The following is a 22,197-nucleotide window of genomic DNA, read 5'->3' on the forward strand; positions in this document are numbered from 1 at the left end:
TGTTAAGGAGTATTGAAAGGAGACCTGGAAATGGACAACATTAGCAAGCAGAAATGAAAGGAAAGAAGATGATGGATATGAATATATTTGTTGCTAGTCAGTATTTCAAGATTTAAGTTCATGTATTACAGTCATTGTTATTCTGTGAATTATTATTATTATTATTATTATTAAATGGGTGAGATGACTACATGTAGTTTCCATGTTCATATTTCATAAAAGGTTTTCACTCAAGTTTCTGGTTTATGTTTTTGATGAATACTAGTGATCATTTGCTTATAATAAATGTATTTAATACTGAAAATGGAATTTATTGTTTTCAGATTCGAGTTTCATTCAGACAACAGATTTCCTATGGAAAGTGCTTGTGATAACTCTTGTGAGCTGTCTGCCCCTTTACATTCTCAAGTTTTTGAGGAAAAAATTTTCACCGCCAAGTTATTCTAAACTTTCATAACTGTCTCGCAGTTATGTTGATCTAAATATAGTCTAAAAATACATCTAATGTATGTCATTGAGAAAGCTCATAATGCCAAAGATTAGTGATATAACATAGTATGTATTTCAGCAGGACAGTTGCAAGAAGCTCAACACAGTTGACTGCATATGTTGTGTATTATATACAGAACTACAGTGTGTTGAGCATTGTAAACCACTTTTTATGTGTGACATTTTGTTTTTCATTGACTGTATAGGTTGTGTTTTAACAGTCACTGTAGTGAGAAACTTTCCATGACTGATTTTCTTAAATTTATTATTTATTAACAGTGGCAAAGTGCCGTAGATGTTTATTATTCTTTCCTTTAAAGTCAAATGTTGCATCACAGAGATAGGTTGAATTTTGCAGCTTAATAATTTAATACATTTTAATCCCTGTAGGGAAAGATCCCTCATATACACACAATTTCAGCCATCAGGCTGACATACATGTTGTTGAAATGAATTTCATATGACGCTCATTATATGTGATAAATGTAAACAAGATATTCATGGCCTTTGGAAGAAGATTTTGACCCAAAGGGATGTACATTCTAGTGAGAGCATTTTTAAAAGTGAAACATTCATTAAGAAATGTCATGGCAATATTTTGTACATATCCAAATAATAATTTTTATATTGTTCAACTAATATTTGCTATATAAACCCATACTAATATATTTATACATACATGTATTTTTTAAAATAAGTTTATCATCCTAAAATAAAAAGTTGAATGTTTGCTAAGTAGTAAATGTAGCAGTGCTTGAATCTGGAATTTAGTTTTTTGAAAATAAGAACGAAGTGTATGTAGAATGTATGACAGTCTTTCATATTTTTGCATAAGAGAACAAGACATGTGATTACTACATAACTGGCCTTTTTTTCGCCATAGTATTTCAGCGTGGTGGCCTTTATGCTTTATGACATGCAAATTATCCCAGCTCGTCTCTCTCTAAAAACCACTGTTATCTCGATTATTTGTAGGCAGGAATTTTGTGATTGCTTGTTGTAGCCTTATCGAGTTATGCAGCACTGTTTATACTTAGTTGTAACTTTACCTAAAAGTTGTGTTCCCTTTTCAACATGCTTCTTTCACATAGTGATTGGAGAATTTTGTGCAATTAAAAAGGGGCCCAGTTTGAAGAGTTATTTGGCAAGGTGGAAAGCATAAATTGTGATTTTTCCATAATTTTTGTATTTTTTTTACTGCAGGCTTTCATTCAGTTGACATTTTTTCCCTTGTGTTGCAGTGCATTCAATAAGTAGTTGATAATTACATATTTTCCATGCAATTAGTATTGCATAGAGAACATTTTAGTAATGTGAGCATCTGAATATAGAACTGTGTTTTTGCCTTCACTTATCTTGTAGTCAAAATATATGTACCCTAATTACCAACCTATTGTGAAGTTGAAGCTCACAGCTCATACATTCCCATATTTATGTGGGTGAATTGGTAGTAGTGACATCACAGGTTAGAACAATGAAGCTGTGTTAAAGTCTTATTGCTTTTGACTTTTTAAAAAAAGCAAAACTTTCACACAGTTACGTGCCACATCAGAAGCTCCTACATTCATGTAACCGTAATGCATATTCACCAATAACAGCATTTTAATACCAATATTAAGAACTCAAAACTACCAGCTGCATAATTTAAAGTATTTTGAAGGGTTATTGTTTTGCAGGAAATGCTACCTGATCACAAATTAAACAGGATGGACCACTTTATGGGGACACTGTTTGTTGTAGTGACAAATTTCATCAAAATAGCCAGTCTTTTGGTTGTGTGTAAGCATTTTACAACAGATGTATTCTTGCCCTCCATTTGCAAATGCCGTGTATGAGATTTGGCCCACGAGAGACTACTCATGCTACAGATATGTGTACTTACTTACCAGTATGATCTGTTGATTATAGCCACCATCAAATCACAATAAATTTGAGTCAGTGTACATGTAAATTCAGCCCTTCCACCAGTCGAAATATATTCTAAATGTCACTTGCCATGATGCAATGTATGATCACTGCCATTTTTGCTTTGGAATGCAAGACCATGTTAAACTCATTGTCACTGTCAATGAGTTAATCAATTTCAATTGCACTTACTACAAATTCACAATGTATCTGTATCTGAGTGGTAAAGGAATTCAAATACAGTTTTATTGTGTTTTTTACTTTGGATCATATTTGTAGTACCCATATACCATTTAATTTGTGGAATAAAGACGTCACTCCTTTTCCAGTATACAGGTGATTTATGATGATGATGATGATGATGATGATGATGAAATCCCATGCTTCTTGACAGCATAGGGGAACGGTGCGGAAGACCTGCACCGCCATACTAGGCAAGAGGTGGTGCCATTGACAGGTGATTTAGGCGGAGTTAAAAGAGCACATGTCCATTTAACACTGCCTGTGATTCGTCATTAACTGGAAAGGACTACTACCCTTCTTCCACAAATGAAACAATGTGTAGTTGTTACTCATACAGTCTTAAGTTAAAAATGCATTAACTGGATTTACACCCATTCACCTCTCATGTCTGGATGTAGTACCTTAATAATGTTGTTACCAGTCTCATTTCTTTTCTGCCAGAACACCTTTTTGTGAGCTTATCTACTGCTAATGCTTCATATACAAGGTTATATGGTTTCTGTTTTTACTACCATCCCAAATATTTCATAGACTTGCGTACAATGCCTACACACCGTACCAAAGACCTGAAGACAATTGGGAGTCCATGGATAGCATTACTCAACTCTGTCTCCTGGTTAAGAAATGAAGCAAACTATTCAAACGAAATTTTTCCAAGGAACAGTCTTGGAGGTAGAGAATTTACATTTTGTGCTCTTTAACTATGGGGAATTACAATGTCAAATCATTTCAAAATTTCATGTAACAATTACTAACAGTGCAGTTTATCACATGCTGTGCAGTGCTCAAAGAACTATTTTCAAGTAGGAGATGATGTGACTTAGTTTCATACAACCGAGAAAGCTATTTCCAGTATCTTATTAAGTTTTTGAACACTAAAAGCTTGCTTGGGACAATAGTGTACAGTGGAGTGACATGTTACAAATCAAATTGTATATGTTTTTGAACCAAGTCATTGTCACAGTTCCCATGAAATTGACAAATCCTATTCTTGATAAAATAACGCTGGACTCCATATTGGTCAGCCACTCACTATAGCAAGGCAGCAGTAAAGTCAGGAATATGCCAATAACTAAATTCTGCAAAAATATAACTGTTTGTTCATTGAACTGCCATTGATGTTTGAAGTTAAAATCCACAGAATTTGTCCAGATTCCATCCTAGGAGGTTAAGTGTTGAAAGGTGGTTATTATCCAATTGTCAAAACCCAAGCAAATTGCTAGATTCTGTAAAACAGTAAGCCGACAGGTGAAACTTGTCAGTTGCTATACTGGGGAATGGTGAACAAAATGCAAGATGCAAGGCTTCATATGAAAGCCATTATAAGGGGGTCAAGCCAAAACACTTAACTTGTCATACTACAGCAGTGTCAAGAAATGATGTACATTCACAACTATTAGACTTCTGTATGTTGATAATTAATATCAAAGATATCGTCATCTCATATTAATCGGCATTTCATAAAGGAAATGGATGCTGATGATTGCAATGTGAGGAAAAGCTGTAGTAACTTTTGCAGTTTGTCCTTTACAGAAACTGTAATCTCCACATATGAATTTAGTAGTTTTGTGGAGAGTCCTTTTTATGCAGGAAATAATCACTTATTCAATTAGCATTACATGGCAGTTGTAGTCATTGGTTGTTTTGTGAATAGTTCCTATAACTGTGTAAGGAATCTTTTCAGTATTTTATATCTGGATGTTTTATCCAGTATTTAAGAAGCTTCTGTTATTTATTATTGTATACAAGTTGTTCATGACTGGAAAATAATTGCAGCAACTCTTTGTTTTAAGCAGTTTCAGAATATATTTTTCTTTTTTGTATTGTTGTACACAAATAATATATCTGCATTTAATTTCATTGAAAAATATTGAATCTCTATAAATCCATTGGTTGCATAGCAACAAGAGACTGCTTATTTTTGTGTTTACAGAAATTATCATTGTTGTTAGTACAGGAAATGCTTAGTGTTTTATGAGTTACTAACTGTTATTCTTATCAATACTTTTCCACTGTTTGATTTGTGCCAGTTTAGTATTCACATGGCAGATTTACTAGAGCATTTTATGTACTATAAAGCATTTGTAAATGTGCTTACAGAAAATGTGGGGAAATGCCTGAAGGTGTTTATAAAATGTCTTCTTTTCTACATTGTAAATCTCAGATTTTTTATAATCATTTATTCAGGACACAGTTAAAATGCAGCCCCAGTCAAATATAAATTGGTGAGAAGTCCAAGTACACTGTAAGTTTAGGTATTGAAAGCAGTAGCAGTTTTTGCAGCGCACAGATATGACTGAAGTTCATTGCTTTGAAAGCCAGAGAAAGGTGACTGAACATTTTGCAAGAGAAAAACACTTAACCCCATTGCCAAAGAAAGACCTGTTGAGGTTACTCTGTTATGTTTGTATCTTTTGGGTCTGCCGAACTGCTGCTACTTGTCATGCCGGAATTGGACTTGTTTTGGTTGACATAAAAAAAAAATCTAATTTGTGGAATGCAGGTTTATTATACTTACTTATATGTGATACTTTTGTGAAAATAGAGCCTGGGTTCTACATTTGTTTCGATGCCATATTGAATGTAATGTGACTCTGTTGTTGAAAGAATCAAAAAAAATCTTTATCAAGTTGTAATAATAAATAACTTTATTTTAAAACTTTTTCTATTATCTTATTGTAACACCAAGTATTTCTTCTGCCATTCTTGCAATACTGTTATGTATTTCATTTACTTCTTTCTGTGTCAGTGTCCTGCCCATATGCCTGTACACAATACGATAACAGTGACTTTTTAATCCTTTCTTTTTATGGGTGAATTCATCGATCAGGGAAATCTGAAAAAAATAGTATGTAAAAACAGAATAAGTTACCTTTAATGGAAGCAACTATCAAGGTTAATGAGCAAAAGCGTGGAGTTCATTAAAGTGTCATTACTTTATGGGCATTAAAACCCTGTTCTACCAATATCTTGTCCATTATGACATAATTTGATATGCTGTAATGAAATAACTGAAACAAAATTCTTACCTGCTCTATGACATCACCTCCAACAGTTCTTACCAAATCATAGAAATCATTTGGTGTGAATGAATCATCTGAAGGTAACCAGAAACTTATATCATTTGTGCACTGCGGGTATATACTTATTGGCTGAAAAATGAAGGGCAAATTAAACTGTTGTCACCAACAGGGAGAAAATGTTTCATTAGTGTTAGCTTACCTTATATTTTATTTGAGTATCAGGATCTTTCACATTGAACTGTGATAAGAAGCCAGAATCTGAGCTCCAGAAGAGACGAATGTCGGGAATGGAATATAGACACATTGCTAGTCTTTCCAGACCTAATCCAAATGCCCAGCCAATTCGGCCCTTTACTCCTGCTGCAGAATATGAAAGGACAAACTGATTTTATGTGCAATTAGGAGTATGTAAAAAATGATGGTGACTACATACAAATACGATAACAAGGGAATGATTTTTTTTTTTTGGAATTACTAATTAATTTTTCATTTTTACTCTGTAACCATCAAATCTTCACTTTTCAAAATTATGAATTCTGTGCAGAAGAGCTAGTTAGAGTTTATTTTTTAAAAATAACTTACCACTCTCTAGAATTTCGTTCTCCATAATTCCACAGCCCAATACTTCCATCCAGTTGTCATCACGTAATACCTCCAACTCCCAAGATGGGTGTGTAAATGGAAATGTTGTATCTACCCATCTATACTGAAAACCTGCAAAGTATATACTTAGAAGTAAAATAAGTTTCCATCTGATTTCATGTTTCGTACCTGCTTGTTATCAGTACACTTCAGTCAGCTATAGTAGTAATAAAGGAATTAAACTTTTGTTTTAATTTACAAAAAGTCTAATTGAAACAATAATCTGAGCAACAATGAGAATATGATAAGTAGCTTTACTAAACAAATGGATAATAATTTGGAATTTCAACCAAATTATAAGAAGATAATGAAATATGAGCTGGTATAAAAATTTTTTTATACTCTTCAATAATACTGGAAGAGCTAGTAATAAAGGAAATAAGGTTACTGGAAGAAGTAAATGGTAGAGAAAATCAAAACGTGAATTACTCAATTGAGTATGGGGAAGTGTAGTAAGAATACAATAAATAGTTCCTGCAGTTGAAGCGTCATTCAATGAAAGTTAATGAATGTGGTTAGCTTCTTTTTACAAGAAAGACGAATGAAATAGCATCCATTGCAACACTATATGGCTACAAGAAGTAGTGGTGAGAAGTGTGTTCCATATTGTATTCAGTTATTATACATTGAAACAGTTATGTGCAGTGATTCTCTTACTATTTAAAGATGAATTAATTGTCACAAGTTGCCTTTTGCGATTCTTCTCTGTGTATAGCTACAGTCTTAACTTTCTTCAATAAATTCAAATACTGAGAAATTTTCTTCAAAATGAAGAGTTGTTTGCATGTCCAGTATCAACTTGAAAAAAATAAAATGCATTTTGTGTGGAGAAAATGATTAGCATGGTTACATGCTGCACTTGTAATCACCTTAAACGGACTCTTGTAATTTGACTGGAAGTCATGTCTAACCCTTTCATACAAGAGTCTTCATATCCGTAAGATTTTACACAGGGGATAAGTAAATATTCAGTGCAGAAATCAAAGGATTTCGAGTTCTATCAACAGATGTATGTTATGTTTAATTCTGACAGGTTAAGATCAATTTTTGAACTCTACTGTATTGGTGATGATGTGACAGTATCAGTCTGACTTATATTCTGCAGTAGTAGTGTCAGGATCTTTGCCAATGAAAGTGATGAAAATCATTTCATGAAATAATGATATGCATTTTCAGTTCAGAAGAAAACACATCACCACAGTTACATATGAAAGTTGCTACGAACCATTTCTCCAACAGTCACAAGTGGATAAATGATTCATATTAATTTCCAAAGTATGTCAGCCACAAGATCCACTGCAAACATCACTACGTTCAATAATATCCTACAGGTTGATAGACTTTAGTATGCCTACCCAAGCATCTTGAAAGAATTCAGGAGATGTAATTGCGTGAGATCCCGATCCATCACAAAGTGCCAGCTCACAGGATGGACAATGCACAAGCATTTGTGTCTCAGATACAGACATGACCACATTAACATTAATGTACATATTTGTTCTTATGTGATATCTCCCTCTTCCCTGGATCTCTGAAACCTGACGGGTAAAGTGCTTCTCAACAATCTTCACAAGGAAGGAAATTGTGGATTCTGCACAGCTGCATACAATTCCAAAGAGATTGCTGGCATAGTGCAGCTTATTTGTGTAGTGTGCGTATGTGTCTGCGCACTAGCAAAGAATGAAAGCTCAAAAGCTGAGCTAACATCTTATCTTTTTGCCCATTTGGTGCTCACCAGTACTTCTGTTGGGTGAGTGGTTATCTACATTCAAGGTTTAATTAGCCTTACACATGTATATAAAAAATCTTTCTCTCAGAGTGCAGGAAACAGTTATGAAACTTGGATGTGGATACAAAATGTCCAAACTTTATTAACATATGTAATGTGATAATTTCGAAATTTTATGTCTCCATTCATCCATTTTATTTTTAGTTACAGACAACTGAACAGAATAAGTACACTATCATGAATCTATATGAGTAAGTACAGCCCTTGTTAGCAGTATCCATTGATTCTTAAGAGACCTCTGCCTGCTGTTTTAAAAACTACATAAACACTACATATTATTTTCACAGCTCTTATGTATACATTAAATCTTAATGAACTTTTTTTGTATTTTTAGACGGTTATCAACACAGTCACAGAGAATAAAACAATGAGAACTGTTTCTTGAGTAAGGCAACAATGGTAAACATTGAGTTATGTCATTTAAATACTCAAATTTTTCCATTTGAGGTTGTATTTTGAGTCTATTACAATCAGTTTTTGAAAACTAGTAAATTCATTAATATTTGCCTTGAACCACATTAGATAAGTGTCATAAAAGAATGTTTATACGGCAGCATACAAAGTACACAACAATCTCCCGATTATCTGGGTGCTTATTATCCTGCTTGCAGATTACCTGGGCACAGTTTGGTAATTTTTGAAAAAATAAAAAGTGATGCATGAAGTTCCGTTACAAGTAAAACAAATATTTTTGATCAGAACATCAATTTCTGATTATGAAGATGTAGAAGACAAAAAGGTCATGACTGATTCAACTGTGGTGCCTACGAACTATGACTTGAGCACCAAAGCAATGCACATGTAGTGAAGAAAGAGTGTTTGGTAGAATAACAGAATGAAGACGAGTTGATCAAGGAACCCACTATTAAGCACTCCAAGGCACTGAAATGTTGCTAAACTATGCAGTAGAAAATTCATTCAACTAATCTATTGGTTAAAAAGAGAGATATATTTTTATGACAAACTACATTGAGGAATAAATGTATTGGGAGGGAGTAGTCAGTATCCTTAGATTCCTGAACAGACCTCTGCAGGATTTTATTTAGTTGACACCATAAGTAATTCTTATTGCTCATTTTTGGAACCTTAAAACTTTAGGTTACCTTGATGATAGATCACGTTAACCTATATAATCAAAAGATTGCTGTAGTGTCATTTTTCACTAAATGTATTAAGACTCTTAAGTACAGCATCCTAACGTTTTGGATTGAGAAGGTGGACAAGTATCAAACACAGAGGGAGCTCTGATTTATGACTCCTTGTACACATTAATAGCTACAAACATCACAACCAGCAATGCTTAATCATAGCAGGTGCTTATGACTAGAGTTTTCATGATGCCAAACTGCTTAACAGACAATACTGCCATGAACTACATTGTTTAGCCCTCCAATATAACCAATTTGACTTCTAATGTTCAATATTCAATGTTTCTATATCATTCCTCAATTAATATTTTTAAATACTTATGTAAATTTCAACAGCTTTGTTGGCCTTGACAATTCCTACCTGATCCAAACAGAGTTTCTGCTAATCCTTCAAGTGTCTGTTTCAATTCATGTTCCATGTGTTTTGTAGCTGCCAAGGTATGGCACGCTTGCTTGGCTGCAGTTCTCTGACTTTTCTTTTCAAATACTGCCTGCATACTTCCCTCGTGTCTGAAAACCTGAAGAGAATCATACAATTAAATTATTATACTGCTTAGGTTGGGAGCCTACAATCTCCAATTTAAAAGAAAGAGTATTTTTTTTAATGACCATAAACAAATTTTAAAGTTGGTTTACAGTGTTACATTCAGAAACTAGCATCTGAGGAACTATGTTTCTGCAGTTTAAAAAAATAAATAAATGAAAAGAGGTGTGAAAAGAGGTACTGACAGATGGTTGCAAGAAATTGAGCTGTCACATTGTATGAAGTAGCAGTAATTATAACAAAATGTACAAGTTTTTTCTCCTTCCTTCAACACCTATGTAAAGACAACAACCCATAGGTTGGTTTCAGTACAATAATTCTATACTATGTACAATACTACTGGAAGTGGTATAACTGTGGATCTTTGGTCTTGTAATCTGACACATACCCACTTACATCTCCAAGTTATATACACAACACCAAAAAGGAAGAACAGCTTGTGAATGGAGGAAGATCCACATGAATAGAAAATTAGAGAAAAGTACTTAAAAAAAAAAAAAAAAAATGGATCCTGACAAAGGCACCATAACCATTTTCTATTTATTCTAGTATTCATCACTGATTAGAATGGATATAGTGATATAGTCTTGCATTTGTTTCTATACTTTGTCATCTCTTTGTTGTGAGCATGTACGGTTGTCAACACTTTGTGCCTTATATTTGTGTTTGTGTCATTATCTATAGCCTTTCTCTCCTACACTGTTCACTGTATTAATTAGTATTTAACCGGTCTTATTAACCTCTCCATTCTTGTGCAACATATCCTGCCTTACTTAAATCATTTTACGCAGTCTGGCTGCCCAATTAATACTATTCTTTTACTTAGCATACTGTACCTCTGATCTGTTCCAGATATGAACTCTAGCTGGTCATTATTCTCAGCCCTGTCTTTCTTTTCTTTACACTAGTCTGAATTCTGTGCTGAAAGGTTGTCCCTCCTGAAAATTTTAACTTTCATATAATTGTGCTTGTCTGCAACTTGACGTGTCTTCTTCACTGTAAGTAGCAATCTAACTTATCCTACATCTACACTCTGCAAACCACCATGAGATTCATGGCAGAGGGTACATCCCATTGTACCAGTTATTAGGTTTCTTCTTGGTCCATTCACATATGGTGCTTGGGAAGAATGATTGATTGAATCCCTTTGTGCATGCAGTAATTATTCTAATTTTGTCTTCAAGATTCCTCTGTGAGTGATATGTAGGGGGTTGTAGTATATTCCTACAGCACCCATTTAGAGCTGGTTATTGAAAACCTTGCTAATAGACTTTCTCGGGATAGTTTACACCTATCTTCAAGAGTTCAGTATTTCTGCGACTCTCTCTCACGGATTAAACAAACCTGTAACCCTTCATGCTGCCCTTCCTGAATACGCTCAATATCCTTGATTACACTTCCCCAGTATTCTACCAACAAACCAAAGTCTACCTGCTTTACCTACAACTGAACCTATATGATCATTCCCTTTCATGTGCCTGCAAAGTGTTACACCAGGTATTTGTAAGAGTTGGCCAATTCGAAGTGACTCACAGTTATTATAGTCATGGGATACTATGTTTTCTTCATTTTTGTAAGTGCAAAATTTGACATTTTTGAACACTTAAAGCAAGTTGCCAATCTCTGCACCACTTTGAAATTTTTATTTATTTATTTACATGCCAAGTTTCGTAGGACCAAATTGAAGAGCAAATCTCCAAGGTCATTGAACGTGTCAGTACATGAAATTACAACATAAAAGTAATAACAGATAAAAATAAAATGTTTATGAACTCAAAAAAGTCAAGCCATAAGTAAACGCAACACACAATGTAACAAAAGAATCAGCTTAATTTTCCAAGGAACTCCTCAACAGAAGAGAAGGAAGGAGTAGCCAACAAGGAAACTCTTCAGTTTTGATTTGAAAGTGTGTGGATTATTGCTAAGATTTTTGAATTATTGTGGTAGCTTATTGAAAATGGATGCAGCGGTATACTGCACCCCTTTCTACACAAGAGTTAAGGGAGTTCGGTCTAAATGTAAGTTGGATTTCTGCCGAGTATTAACTGAGTGAAAGCTGCTTATTCTTGGGAATATATTGTTAACAAGAAACGACAGTAAAGAATATATATATATATATATATATATATATATATATATATATATATATATATATATATATATATATATATATAGAGAGAGAGAGAGAGAGAGAGAGAGAGAGAGAGAGAGAGAGAGAGAGAGAGAGGCCAATGTCAAAATATCCAAACTGGTAAACAGCGGTGGACAAGAGGTTCGCGAACTGACGCTGCTTATTGCCCGAACTGCCCATTTCTGAGCCAAAAAATCCTTTCAGAGTGGGAAGAGTTATCCCAAAATATAATATTATATGACATAAGCAAATTAAAATAAGCAAAGTAGACTAATTTTCGTGTCGAACGATCACTTACTTCAGATACCATTCGAATAGTAAAAATGGCAGCATTAAGTCTCTAAATGAGATCCTGAACGTGGGCTTTCCACAACAGTTTACTATCTATATGAACACCTCGAAATTTGAACTGTTTAGTTTCACTAATCATATGAGAAATGAGTCGGAGTACCTGTGTTGAGGATGCACAACATTTGAGATGTTAGGAGGCTCTCCAAAATTCGACCTCGAGTGCAAAGAGAAGTGGAGCTCCACAGGACATGATGGGCATTGAAGTCTCCCAGGAGAAGAAATGGGCGGGGGAGTTGGTCGATAAGATCTGTGAGAGCGTCTAAGGTCATTGCATCCAGAGGGGGTAAATAAAGGGAGCAAACGGTAAGCCTCCGAGGTGAATGAATTTCAACTGCAACTGCTTGCAGGTCAGTATCCAGGGGGAGAGCAGAGGAGTGGTGGTCATCATTGACAAACACGGTGACTCCACCTTTGGCCCTTTCTCCAGTCAGGTCATCTTCGCGATAGGATGTATAGCCCCTTAGTACAGGAGCATCAGATGGTTTGAAATGCGTTTCCTGTAAACACAAGCACAGGGGGTGTTGCCGTGCTAGTTCCTCCACATGTGCCCGGAATCCATTCATGTTCCACTGTATAATGGGAGCCATCTATCAGGGTGGGAGTACCTTCATTCTCACTTTCTGTCGGGGAGGAGAGCCCACAACAGGTGGAGGCTCAGTTTTGGCGCTAGATGATTGCCCCAGTCTGACATCAACCTCCATCGCCTCGATGCATCTCATCGGCGCGCAGCACACCTTGAGATTGAGGGGTTGTTTATAGAGGTTTATTCCATCCTCGCGATCCGGGCAGTCAAGCCAATATCCCCACTCCCTGAGACACACAACATGCCACCGCCGCGCCGCACGGTGGTCGCTGAAGTATGCCCAGAGCTTACGGTGACAGAGGACTGGCGGCACTTTCCAGTCCCCAGCTCAGGAACCCCGGGATCGCCAAGCCCGTACCCAGCAAATGAATGCTGAGCCCCTGGGGGCAGGATCTCGCTAGAATTCCCACTGGGTTCCCCACTGCATTCCCCCCCCCCCCCCCCCCCCCAATGACAATACTTTGAACAAATCCCACTACTCACAAACCTACAACAGAGCCCACACTTCTCACTCGTGGTAAAATTTTTACAGTTATCTTATCAAGATCTGACTGAATATTTATGCAGCTCCTTTCAGACAGTACTTCATTATAGATAACTGCATCATCTGCAAAAAGCCTGATTTTACTGTTAATATTGTCTGCAAGGTCATTAATGCTTTTCTGAAACCAAGAAACCCAGCATCTACCAGACTGCCTTGATTGAAAGCTTTCAGTACGTCAAGTGAGAAAAGTGCGAGTTTGGTTTCACATTATCGATATTTTCGAAAACCATGCTGGTCAACATTGAGGAGGTCATTCTCTTCAAGATACCTTAACACGTTTGAGCTCTGAACATGGTCTAAGATTCTACAACAAATCGATTCAAGGATATTGGAAGGTAGTTTTGGAGATCACTTCTACTACCCTTCTTGTAGATGGGTGTCGACTGTGCCTTTTTCCAAGAACTGGGCAGGTTGTTTTTGTTCAAGAGATCTATGATAGATTATAGTTAGAAGAGGGGCTAACTCAGCCACAAATTCAGTATAGAATCTGACAGGGGTTCCATCAGACCCTGGAGTTTTGTTCAATTTTTTCCTTTATAAAGGAAAATTTTAAAACAGTTAAGCATTTCAGCTTTTGCTTCACTACCCTCAATTTAAATTCCTGTCTCATTCACTATGGACTGAACACTAACTTTGGTCCCACTAACAGCCTTTGCATACGACCAGAATTTCTTTCAGTTCTGTGAAAGATCACTTAACAATATTCTGCTATGGTAGTCACCGAAGGCATCACATATAACTCTCTTGACAACCAAATGCCTTTCATTCAGCATCTCTCTTCTGCAGCCGTGTACTTTGTTTTACACTTATTATGCAGTAATCTCTGTTTCTTCAAAAGTTTCTTAACAGTACTGTCTGCCACAGCGGTTTCCTTCTAATACGAATTGTTCTGATGGGTACATATCTATCTAGTGCATGGTCTACTATTCTTTTAAACCTGAGACAGAGATCCTCTTCATGCTCCTGCCCTGTGCTGAAAGTTTCAAGTTCTTCATTGAGATATGGCACTACGGATTTTTCATCCAGTTTATTAAATGTATACAGGGTGTTACAAAAAGGTACGGCCAAACTTTCAGGAAACATTCCTCACACACAAATAAAGAAAAGATGTTATGTAGACATATGTCCGGAAATGCTTAATTTCCATGTTAGAGCTCATTTTAGTTTCGTCAGTATGTTCTTCCACCTACGCTCAATGGAGCACGTTATCATGATTTTATACAGGATACTCCACCTGTGCTGCTAGAACATGTGCCTTTACAAGTACGACACAACATGTGGTTTATGCACGATGGAGCTCCTGCACATTTCAGTTGAAATGTTCGTACTCTTCTCAACAACAGATTCGGTGACCGATGGATTGGTAGAGGCGGATCAATTCCATGGCCTCCACGCTCTCCTGTCCTCAACCTTCTGGACTTTCATTTATGGAGGCATTTGAAAGCTCTTGTCTACGCAAACCCGGTACCAAATGAAGAGACTCTTCGTGCTCGTATTGTGGACGGCTGTGATACAATATGCCATTCTCCAGGGCTGCATCAGCGCATCAGGGATTCCATGCGACGGAGGGTGGATGCATGTATCCTCGCTAACGGAGGACATTTTGAACATTTTCTGTAACAAAGTGTTTGAAGTCTCCCTGGTACGTTCTGTTGCTGTGTGTTTCCATTCCATGATTAATGTGATTTGAAGAGAAGTAATAAAATGAGCTCTAACATGGAAAGTAAGCGTTTCCGGACACATGTCCACATAACATATTTTCTTTCTTTGTGTGTGAGGAATGTTTCCTGAAAGTTTGGCCGTACCTTTTTGTAACACCCTGTATATCTTTCTGCTTGTTTCAGTTGTCCTTTGTACTTTGGTAATCATTGTTGCCACAACCGCGTCATGGTCGCTGATACCAGTTTCAATGTGGACATCCTCACAGATCCAATATATTTCCATCATGAGTGTGGTTCCTAACTATCTGATCTAGGTAGTTTTTAGAGAAGCATTTAGTACCATTACACAGAATGTCTTAACAAGCCCACCAATAACAAAACTGTAATTTTTCAATTAATTGTTGCATGAAAGTCTCCACAATGATTACAGTATGATTGGGAAACTTACATACAAGCGATGTGAGGTGTTCTCTAAATTTTTTGGTTAGATGAGGAGATGAGTGTGGTGGGCGATAGAAGGATCCAATTATTTATGCCCCCTCCCGATATTGAGTCTTGCCCAAACAATCTCACATGAGGCTTCAATTTCTATCTTGGTGAATTTGAGTTTCTCGTCTACTGTGATAAATACACCACCTCCATTCCCCATCTGTCTATCCTTTTTATGTGCACTAAAATTTTACCCAAAAGTCTCACTGCTATAACTTTCAGGTTTTAACAACTTTCTGTGCCTAGTATTATGTAAGCTTCACTGCTTTTCATGAGCTCTTCAAACTGTTGGCACTTTGTTGCAAATGCTTTGCCAGTTACCATTAGGATTTTAATACTCTCACCTGTGGAGGCATTTCTTTCGTCCTTACACAGATACTTCTGGGTTTCCTACAGCTATCATCATCTGGATGAGTTGCCTAATCTAAAATATCCAATGTGCACCCTACATACAGTCAGCTGCCTGAGTATCAGCTTCTGATGTGTAGTGCACAACTGACCCATTTTGGGGGATCCACAGTTCTCAACTCTATGGTGCAAGTCCAAGAAGTCACAGCCTAGCTGTCACAGAACTTTCAATGTCTCTGGTTCATTCCTCCCACTTGACTCAGAACCATAGGGCCACGATCAGTTCTGGGGACAATGCTGCAAATTATGAGCATCAATGGAACTCCACGCACAAGGCTGGTCTTCCCAACCTTCTCTGCCAGTCGCAGTAATGACCCAAGAATGACCTCGGGGCTCAGGCAACAGCACTATTTGTTCCAATGAGCACCACAATTTGCAGTTGGTTGCACACTGTTCCCTCAAAGGCAGCTGGAATACGTCTTCAACATGTTGAATGGGGACCCCAGGCATACACACTGACTGCACCTGGTGCTCTTTCCTTGCTGTCATTTCCCTAAGGGGTACCATCATTCGCCATATGTTTGAACTGTCGACGATTAATGGACCTCTATCCTGTTGTGTTTGCCTCCTCCTGACACCAGAAAAACAGCTTTCCCCAAAACAGGTGAAGTGTGTCCCGCTGGCTCAGTTTCAGTGAAAGACAGCATATCAAACTTATTGGTCAGGGGGAATGGTACAACACCCTGAGTCCCCCCTGGTCCCCGTCCACCCTGTACAGGATGCTTAGATCTACCATTAACATGCCACTTGCAGCCAAGTGTATGAGTAATGACAAATCTTTTACTTTCTGCACAGGAGACACGACCCATGGGAGGGAGGGGATAGTAGCTGGGGTACCTCTGCTACCAGTATGACAGGTACTCGACTCTCGGGAACTCTTCCAACACACCAATTTGCAGCAGCTGCCAATCGTTTGACAGTAGTCAGGGCGATTTCCAGCTTCTTATGAACATCAACTGACTCTTCCCATGTTCGAGAACAGCATTCACAGTGAAACTGCGTTTTGGCTGGTGCAATGTATTACAAAGCAGTGAACAAATAGCTTTAAATTACACCTACTGATTGTCTGTCAATCTGCTGAGCTAAAAATTTGGTAACTACCTATAAGAATTTAACCAAATGCACAAAACAAGATTTCTACTAATGCAAGACAATGAAGAAGCTTGCACAGAACAGACTAATGTGGAGAACTGCATCAAACCACTGTTGCATCTATAATGTCGTGCATGCTTATGCACTAAAATCTTGCCTTATTAGTTTTTTCACAATCATCTGTGCACTTGGTTTTGAAGACATTAAGCATTAACTGCCAATCTCTGTATTTAACTCACATTCCATTAATTTTTCATTTCTCATTGCATTTCACGCTGCTGAAAATTTTCTTCATGACCCATAAATGCTGTTTGACTTCTGAAACTGATATTAAAAACTATGTACTTTTGTGAGTTTAAAAAGTTATTCATACACCAGTGACATGGAATGCATGAAGGGACACTGAATTAGATGTTAGCCATTACATGTCCATCACATTGATTAGTTTACAGAATCACACACTAAAGCTTGTTAAAAATACACTGAAATCTTTCTGTCCAAAACTATGTTTTTAATGTTGTTTAGTAGTCCCTATTGTATTCTGTAAATGTTTTAATGCTTATCACCACCAAGTTGAAGCAGATTACATTTGGCTTTTCTCATCCTCAAAGCAGGTCTGAGCAACCTGCCCTACCTTTTAACCTTCCCCAACACACTACCCTTCTCTTCTCCCTGAAGAATAAGCTAATAATTCAGTACGCTAGTCATGTATTTTTATGTTTGTTTATCAAGAGTATTAAATATTTTGCCTCCTAAATGTAAGTACTGGGCAGAAATTCTATCTTGTAATTTCATACAGTCACATTTACAAAAAAGTAAGAAGTTAATAACAGGTAAGAAAATCTGGATTCAATAAGCATCAAATTCAATGAGTTCTCTTACTCCAGAGAAAATCACAGCTACAAATAGTAAACAATACACTCACGGGCAATTGTCTTACCAAGGCTTGCAAAGAAAATTATTTGTTTATCAAATGGATGCATTACATGCTGAGGGATACTGTGACCCTGGTAATTAACATTCAGATTAAATAACTACAGGTCACACACATTTTGATCAAGTCTAATGAGTTAAGCCTGACATAGGGAATAAAACTGTGTGCAACCTGTGGCTGTTTTATTTGAATAGAATTGATTTGTGACTTCCATTTTAAGAGCATGAGTATAATAATTATTCTTTCAGTTTCAAATACGCTTCTAATAAAAGATGGCAACTTTGTGCTAAAAGTCTGGGCCACCACTGGCCCAATTTTCATTAAAGAGTAGGCCTATCTAAAGTGGTGCCCACTTGAAAGCAAGTAGCACTATAGGTGACTCTCCCTTGTGGGAAACCTGTCAAACAATTTTGACAATGCGTATGACTTCAGCAGTTTTATCTACAACGTCTGTCATACCTGATAACACTAATAAAATTCTGGAAGAATTGGTCATTTACAGTAATCTCAGCAGTAAATGCCTTGACAGTATAGGTTACCAAATTCTAACTCTGGAATGTATTGTATTAATGGCAGCTTATGTAGGATGAAATTGGAATACGAGAAATTTGTAATACAGCAGTTATTAATTATGCATTTCTTTCTCATTTTATTCAACAGGCTCACAGTAACACTGTCATATGACCAAGGAACACCTCATTACACTTCGCGAATAATAATTGAAAATATAATAAGATGTCCATTTTAAATCAAACACCAAGGAAAAAACAAACCAGGATGACTGACACCGTAACAGTCCTGAATAATACCTACAGAAGCTATACAGAATGAACCAGAACTTCACTGACAAACTTTCAGAGGTGGTAGTATGGACCAAAACAATAAAACTGGCTACTAAACATATACTTTAAAACACATATCCTAAGAGAGCCATCAACTTTTGTTCAGGAGAGGAGGTGTTTCACAGCAGCAAAGCGGAACAAGTGCTTATAGTTCTGAAGATATACATTTTGGAGCCCACATTTATTAGGCATTTTTTCTCATTTTGGTCCATACTACCACCTCTGAAAGATCATTGGCAGAGTTCTGGTTTACCCTGTATAGCTTCTGTTGGGATGATTCAGTAATGTTACCTGGTCAGTCATCCTAGTCTTTTTTAAAGAACCACTGGTATGCCTGTGGAAAATATGAGTTCATCAAAAGCTAAAATACATGGTTTGTTACTAAAAACTGTCAACACTTACAGAAAAAGGTCTATCAAAGGTAACACCTCTGAATAACTTACAAGACTGTGCTCCATATATAAAGTTCATTTCTTTATCTCTTGCTCACTGAATAATGTTTGAAGCAAGTGTCTTTCATTAGTAATAAATCTTGTGAGAAAGTATGAATTGACAAACAACTGCATAAATGGCCTTTACATCAAGTGTTTGAGCTAAAAATATCACCTGTGCCTGAACCAAGTTGCCACAAATAATACCCCATATGACATGCACTAACGAGTGTTCAGAGTAAACAAGCTTCAGCATGTCACAGACATATATGGTGTGCAGCATTTTATACAAGGAGCTGCACATTTCTGCATTAGATTACAAAAGATACATCACATGACAGAGCTACCCATGTATCTTCAGTCCTAGGAATCTTGTACGTCTATTTGTCTTGTCAGTATTGTAAGAAAAATAAACACTCGTTACTGAATGACACGTGCAAATCTGACATACAATCTGTAAAATGTTTCTTCAATCCCTGGTTCTCTACTTCCAAATCAACAGAATATGAAAGACTTCATACTGTTATTGTTTTATACCTGCCTTTTGTGTCTGTCCACTGACAACCTAGGCAACACTGTGTGCAATAGACTGTAATGTCAATTTTTAAGTAAAAGTGTTTCATTTTATTGTATTGTGTTCTGGCTGTTTGTGCTAGATGAAGCATTGCTTACAACTCATTCTTGCAAAAGGAATCTCAGTACAACATTTACAGGTCAGCTGTGTATTAGACGGAGGCCACTTACTCTAGGTTCCTAGTCTATATGCTCACATGAGCTGACATCCTCTGCTCCACACATCCAGACTCTCTTACCACTCATAGTTTAAAAAATCTGTAATTGTTTTTATGTCTCCTGAGAATCAACTTATCAAAACTGTACTGCAATAAATGTTGACATGACTCCCCAAACCCTAAGGTCTTTAAGTCAATTCTACGGCACATTTTAATGTAGAAATAAGAGAGACAAAACAAATTTTTCACTCTACAGCATAATCGTGTACACTGTTCTGAAAGTACCTGGAATATTAAAACTACATGTCACACAAAGACCCATATCCAGAATCTTAATTATTGCACAAAATGCTCAATTACAAACTGGCAAATGTGAAGAATTAATATATCTGTGATACCAGACCTAACATTTTAAACACGGTTTGTCTCCTCTAGAACTTTAATGTGTTGCATTTGGTACATAGCAAAAATCCATTCCATTATTCACTTGGTTGAGTTACGTATTTATTTACGAATATTGTTACTTCAGAGCAATGAGAAACATAGGCTGGCAAAAACTTCTAAATCTAGCTTCCTCAATATCTATAATTGAGAGTACACAAAAAAGATAATGAAGTACACCATAAATGATTACTATTCAGAGGTTGTAGCTTTTTCCTTTCATTGAGTAATGTCATTCGCATAATTCATTATAATGCAATTCTGTTTGGAGGTATCAATACAGATATATGATTGTGGGAGACAAACACATGCAAAGTAAAGCTTAGTGCTAAATACTGCATGCTAGAGTGTGGCAAATTTTTAAATGGATGTGTTGGACAATACAGAACGGTCTTAAAACCCTTGTATTCCAAATGACTATCGTACAATTTCAATTATGTTACCTATGTTTATTTCATGGTGTAACACTGTTTTTTTTTTTCTTTTTTCCCAACAGAACTGTCAGTGTACGAAAACTACTACATTACTGCATACTCACTTCTTCAGGAGTGCATATCCTGACAGCATCGACTTGGTGAAACGCCGGATAATGTTTTGAATCTATTTCATCTCTACGATATACATCACCTATAATTAGGAAATTGTTTAGACCACTGCCAATAAGTTCAGATTGGTGGGCTGTAGTGTGTGCTCGCAATAAATTGCTTCTGTTTATATAGTAACAATCACTTTTTTGCCGGCTGGGGTGGTCATGTGGGACAAGAAGGCTGTCAAAATTCTGCTCGACGGTAACCACAGGGCTTAAATCATCGAATACGGCGAACAAAGGATTTCCCCTCCGTCCCACGAATGTCTTATACATATAGTTCACAATGCGCTTCTTGACTAAATGCAAAGGATGACCTGGTTGAGAATGTAAGTTTTTTCCTATATAAGAGAGAACTTTGGGTGTTACATTCGTCCACTCATCTCGACTATACGATTTTCCCTTTATTTCGATGTTTGAGAGTGGTTTAGTTTCATTTACTGTAGAAAACGAACATCGTATCGGTGATTTCGGGAAAAAGCTAGTTAATTTTCGCACCATTTCTTGTACGGGACAGAGACACAAACACCACTTCACTTCAATACAACACCTTCCATCCTCTCATAATATGACAATGAGACTCTGAGACTCATATGTTTACATCCACACCAGCGTTACCAGCTCGGAAAATGAAAACACACCAGAGAAGACTAGCACTAGCAAGCCCGGTTAGCGGTTAGCAATCGATACCTCTTTCGCCATGTAAAGAATGTTGACAGAACAGAAAATATAGTTATATAAAATGTAGTGTAGTTTGAAACCTGAAAGGCGAAACACTTAAAACGGCCCTAGAGACAGGTATTGTTACAATTATACCACATTACGTGGTGGGCGCCATATCGAATATTAACTACGTTCGCATTCGACACATCTTCCGAAAGATGAAAACCGACTTTCTAAAACTGTTTTTCGCTCTCCTCTTCACATGTTAAATTGTTCAGGATGCCTAAATCAATGAATACAATAAGATTCTAATATCTTGGAAGAATGGCATGTCTGCAGAAGATGCCAAATTGCCAACTCTTGGCTAGTTTGCCGATGCAGATAGCATTTTCGTCGCCGAGTGTTATTTCTTTTGTAAATGTGTTTGTGAGCCCCGATTTATCTCTGCGCGAAATCTGTTTTCGGATCCAACATGTAGGTTTCGTCTTCCATGTATTTAGTAGTAGTAGTAGTAGTAGTTTATTCAT

General features: G+C 36.7%; 2 protein-coding genes across 4 annotated transcripts in view; one reads left to right on the forward strand and one right to left on the reverse strand.

The window, feature by feature from the left end:
- Window positions 1–5,300, forward strand: part of LOC126416765 (probable phospholipid-transporting ATPase IIB) — a 173,583-nt gene extending 168,283 nt beyond the window's left edge. For all 3 annotated transcript variants that reach the window (XM_050084607.1, XM_050084608.1, XM_050084609.1), the window contains one exon: window positions 324–5,300. In XM_050084607.1, coding sequence (XP_049940564.1) covers window positions 324–457 — 134 coding nt within the window. In that variant the 3' untranslated portion in view covers window positions 458–5,300. The remainder of the gene's footprint in view (window positions 1–323) is intronic.
- Window positions 4,992–21,619, reverse strand: LOC126416766 (probable phenylalanine--tRNA ligase, mitochondrial). The gene is made up of 6 exons (XM_050084610.1): window positions 20,960–21,619; window positions 9,601–9,757; window positions 6,243–6,374; window positions 5,860–6,020; window positions 5,667–5,789; window positions 4,992–5,473 (listed from the first exon to the last, which is right to left on the reverse strand). The coding sequence occupies exons 1-6, from the start codon at window positions 21,506–21,508 to the stop codon at window positions 5,306–5,308; spliced, it is 1,290 nt and encodes a 429-aa protein (XP_049940567.1). The 5' UTR covers window positions 21,509–21,619; the 3' UTR covers window positions 4,992–5,305.
- Between the last annotated feature and the right edge of the window lie 578 nt (window positions 21,620–22,197).

This window comes from Schistocerca serialis, chromosome 8, assembly GCF_023864345.2.
Source record: "Schistocerca serialis cubense isolate TAMUIC-IGC-003099 chromosome 8, iqSchSeri2.2, whole genome shotgun sequence".
NCBI lineage: Eukaryota > Metazoa > Arthropoda > Insecta > Orthoptera > Acrididae > Schistocerca > Schistocerca serialis.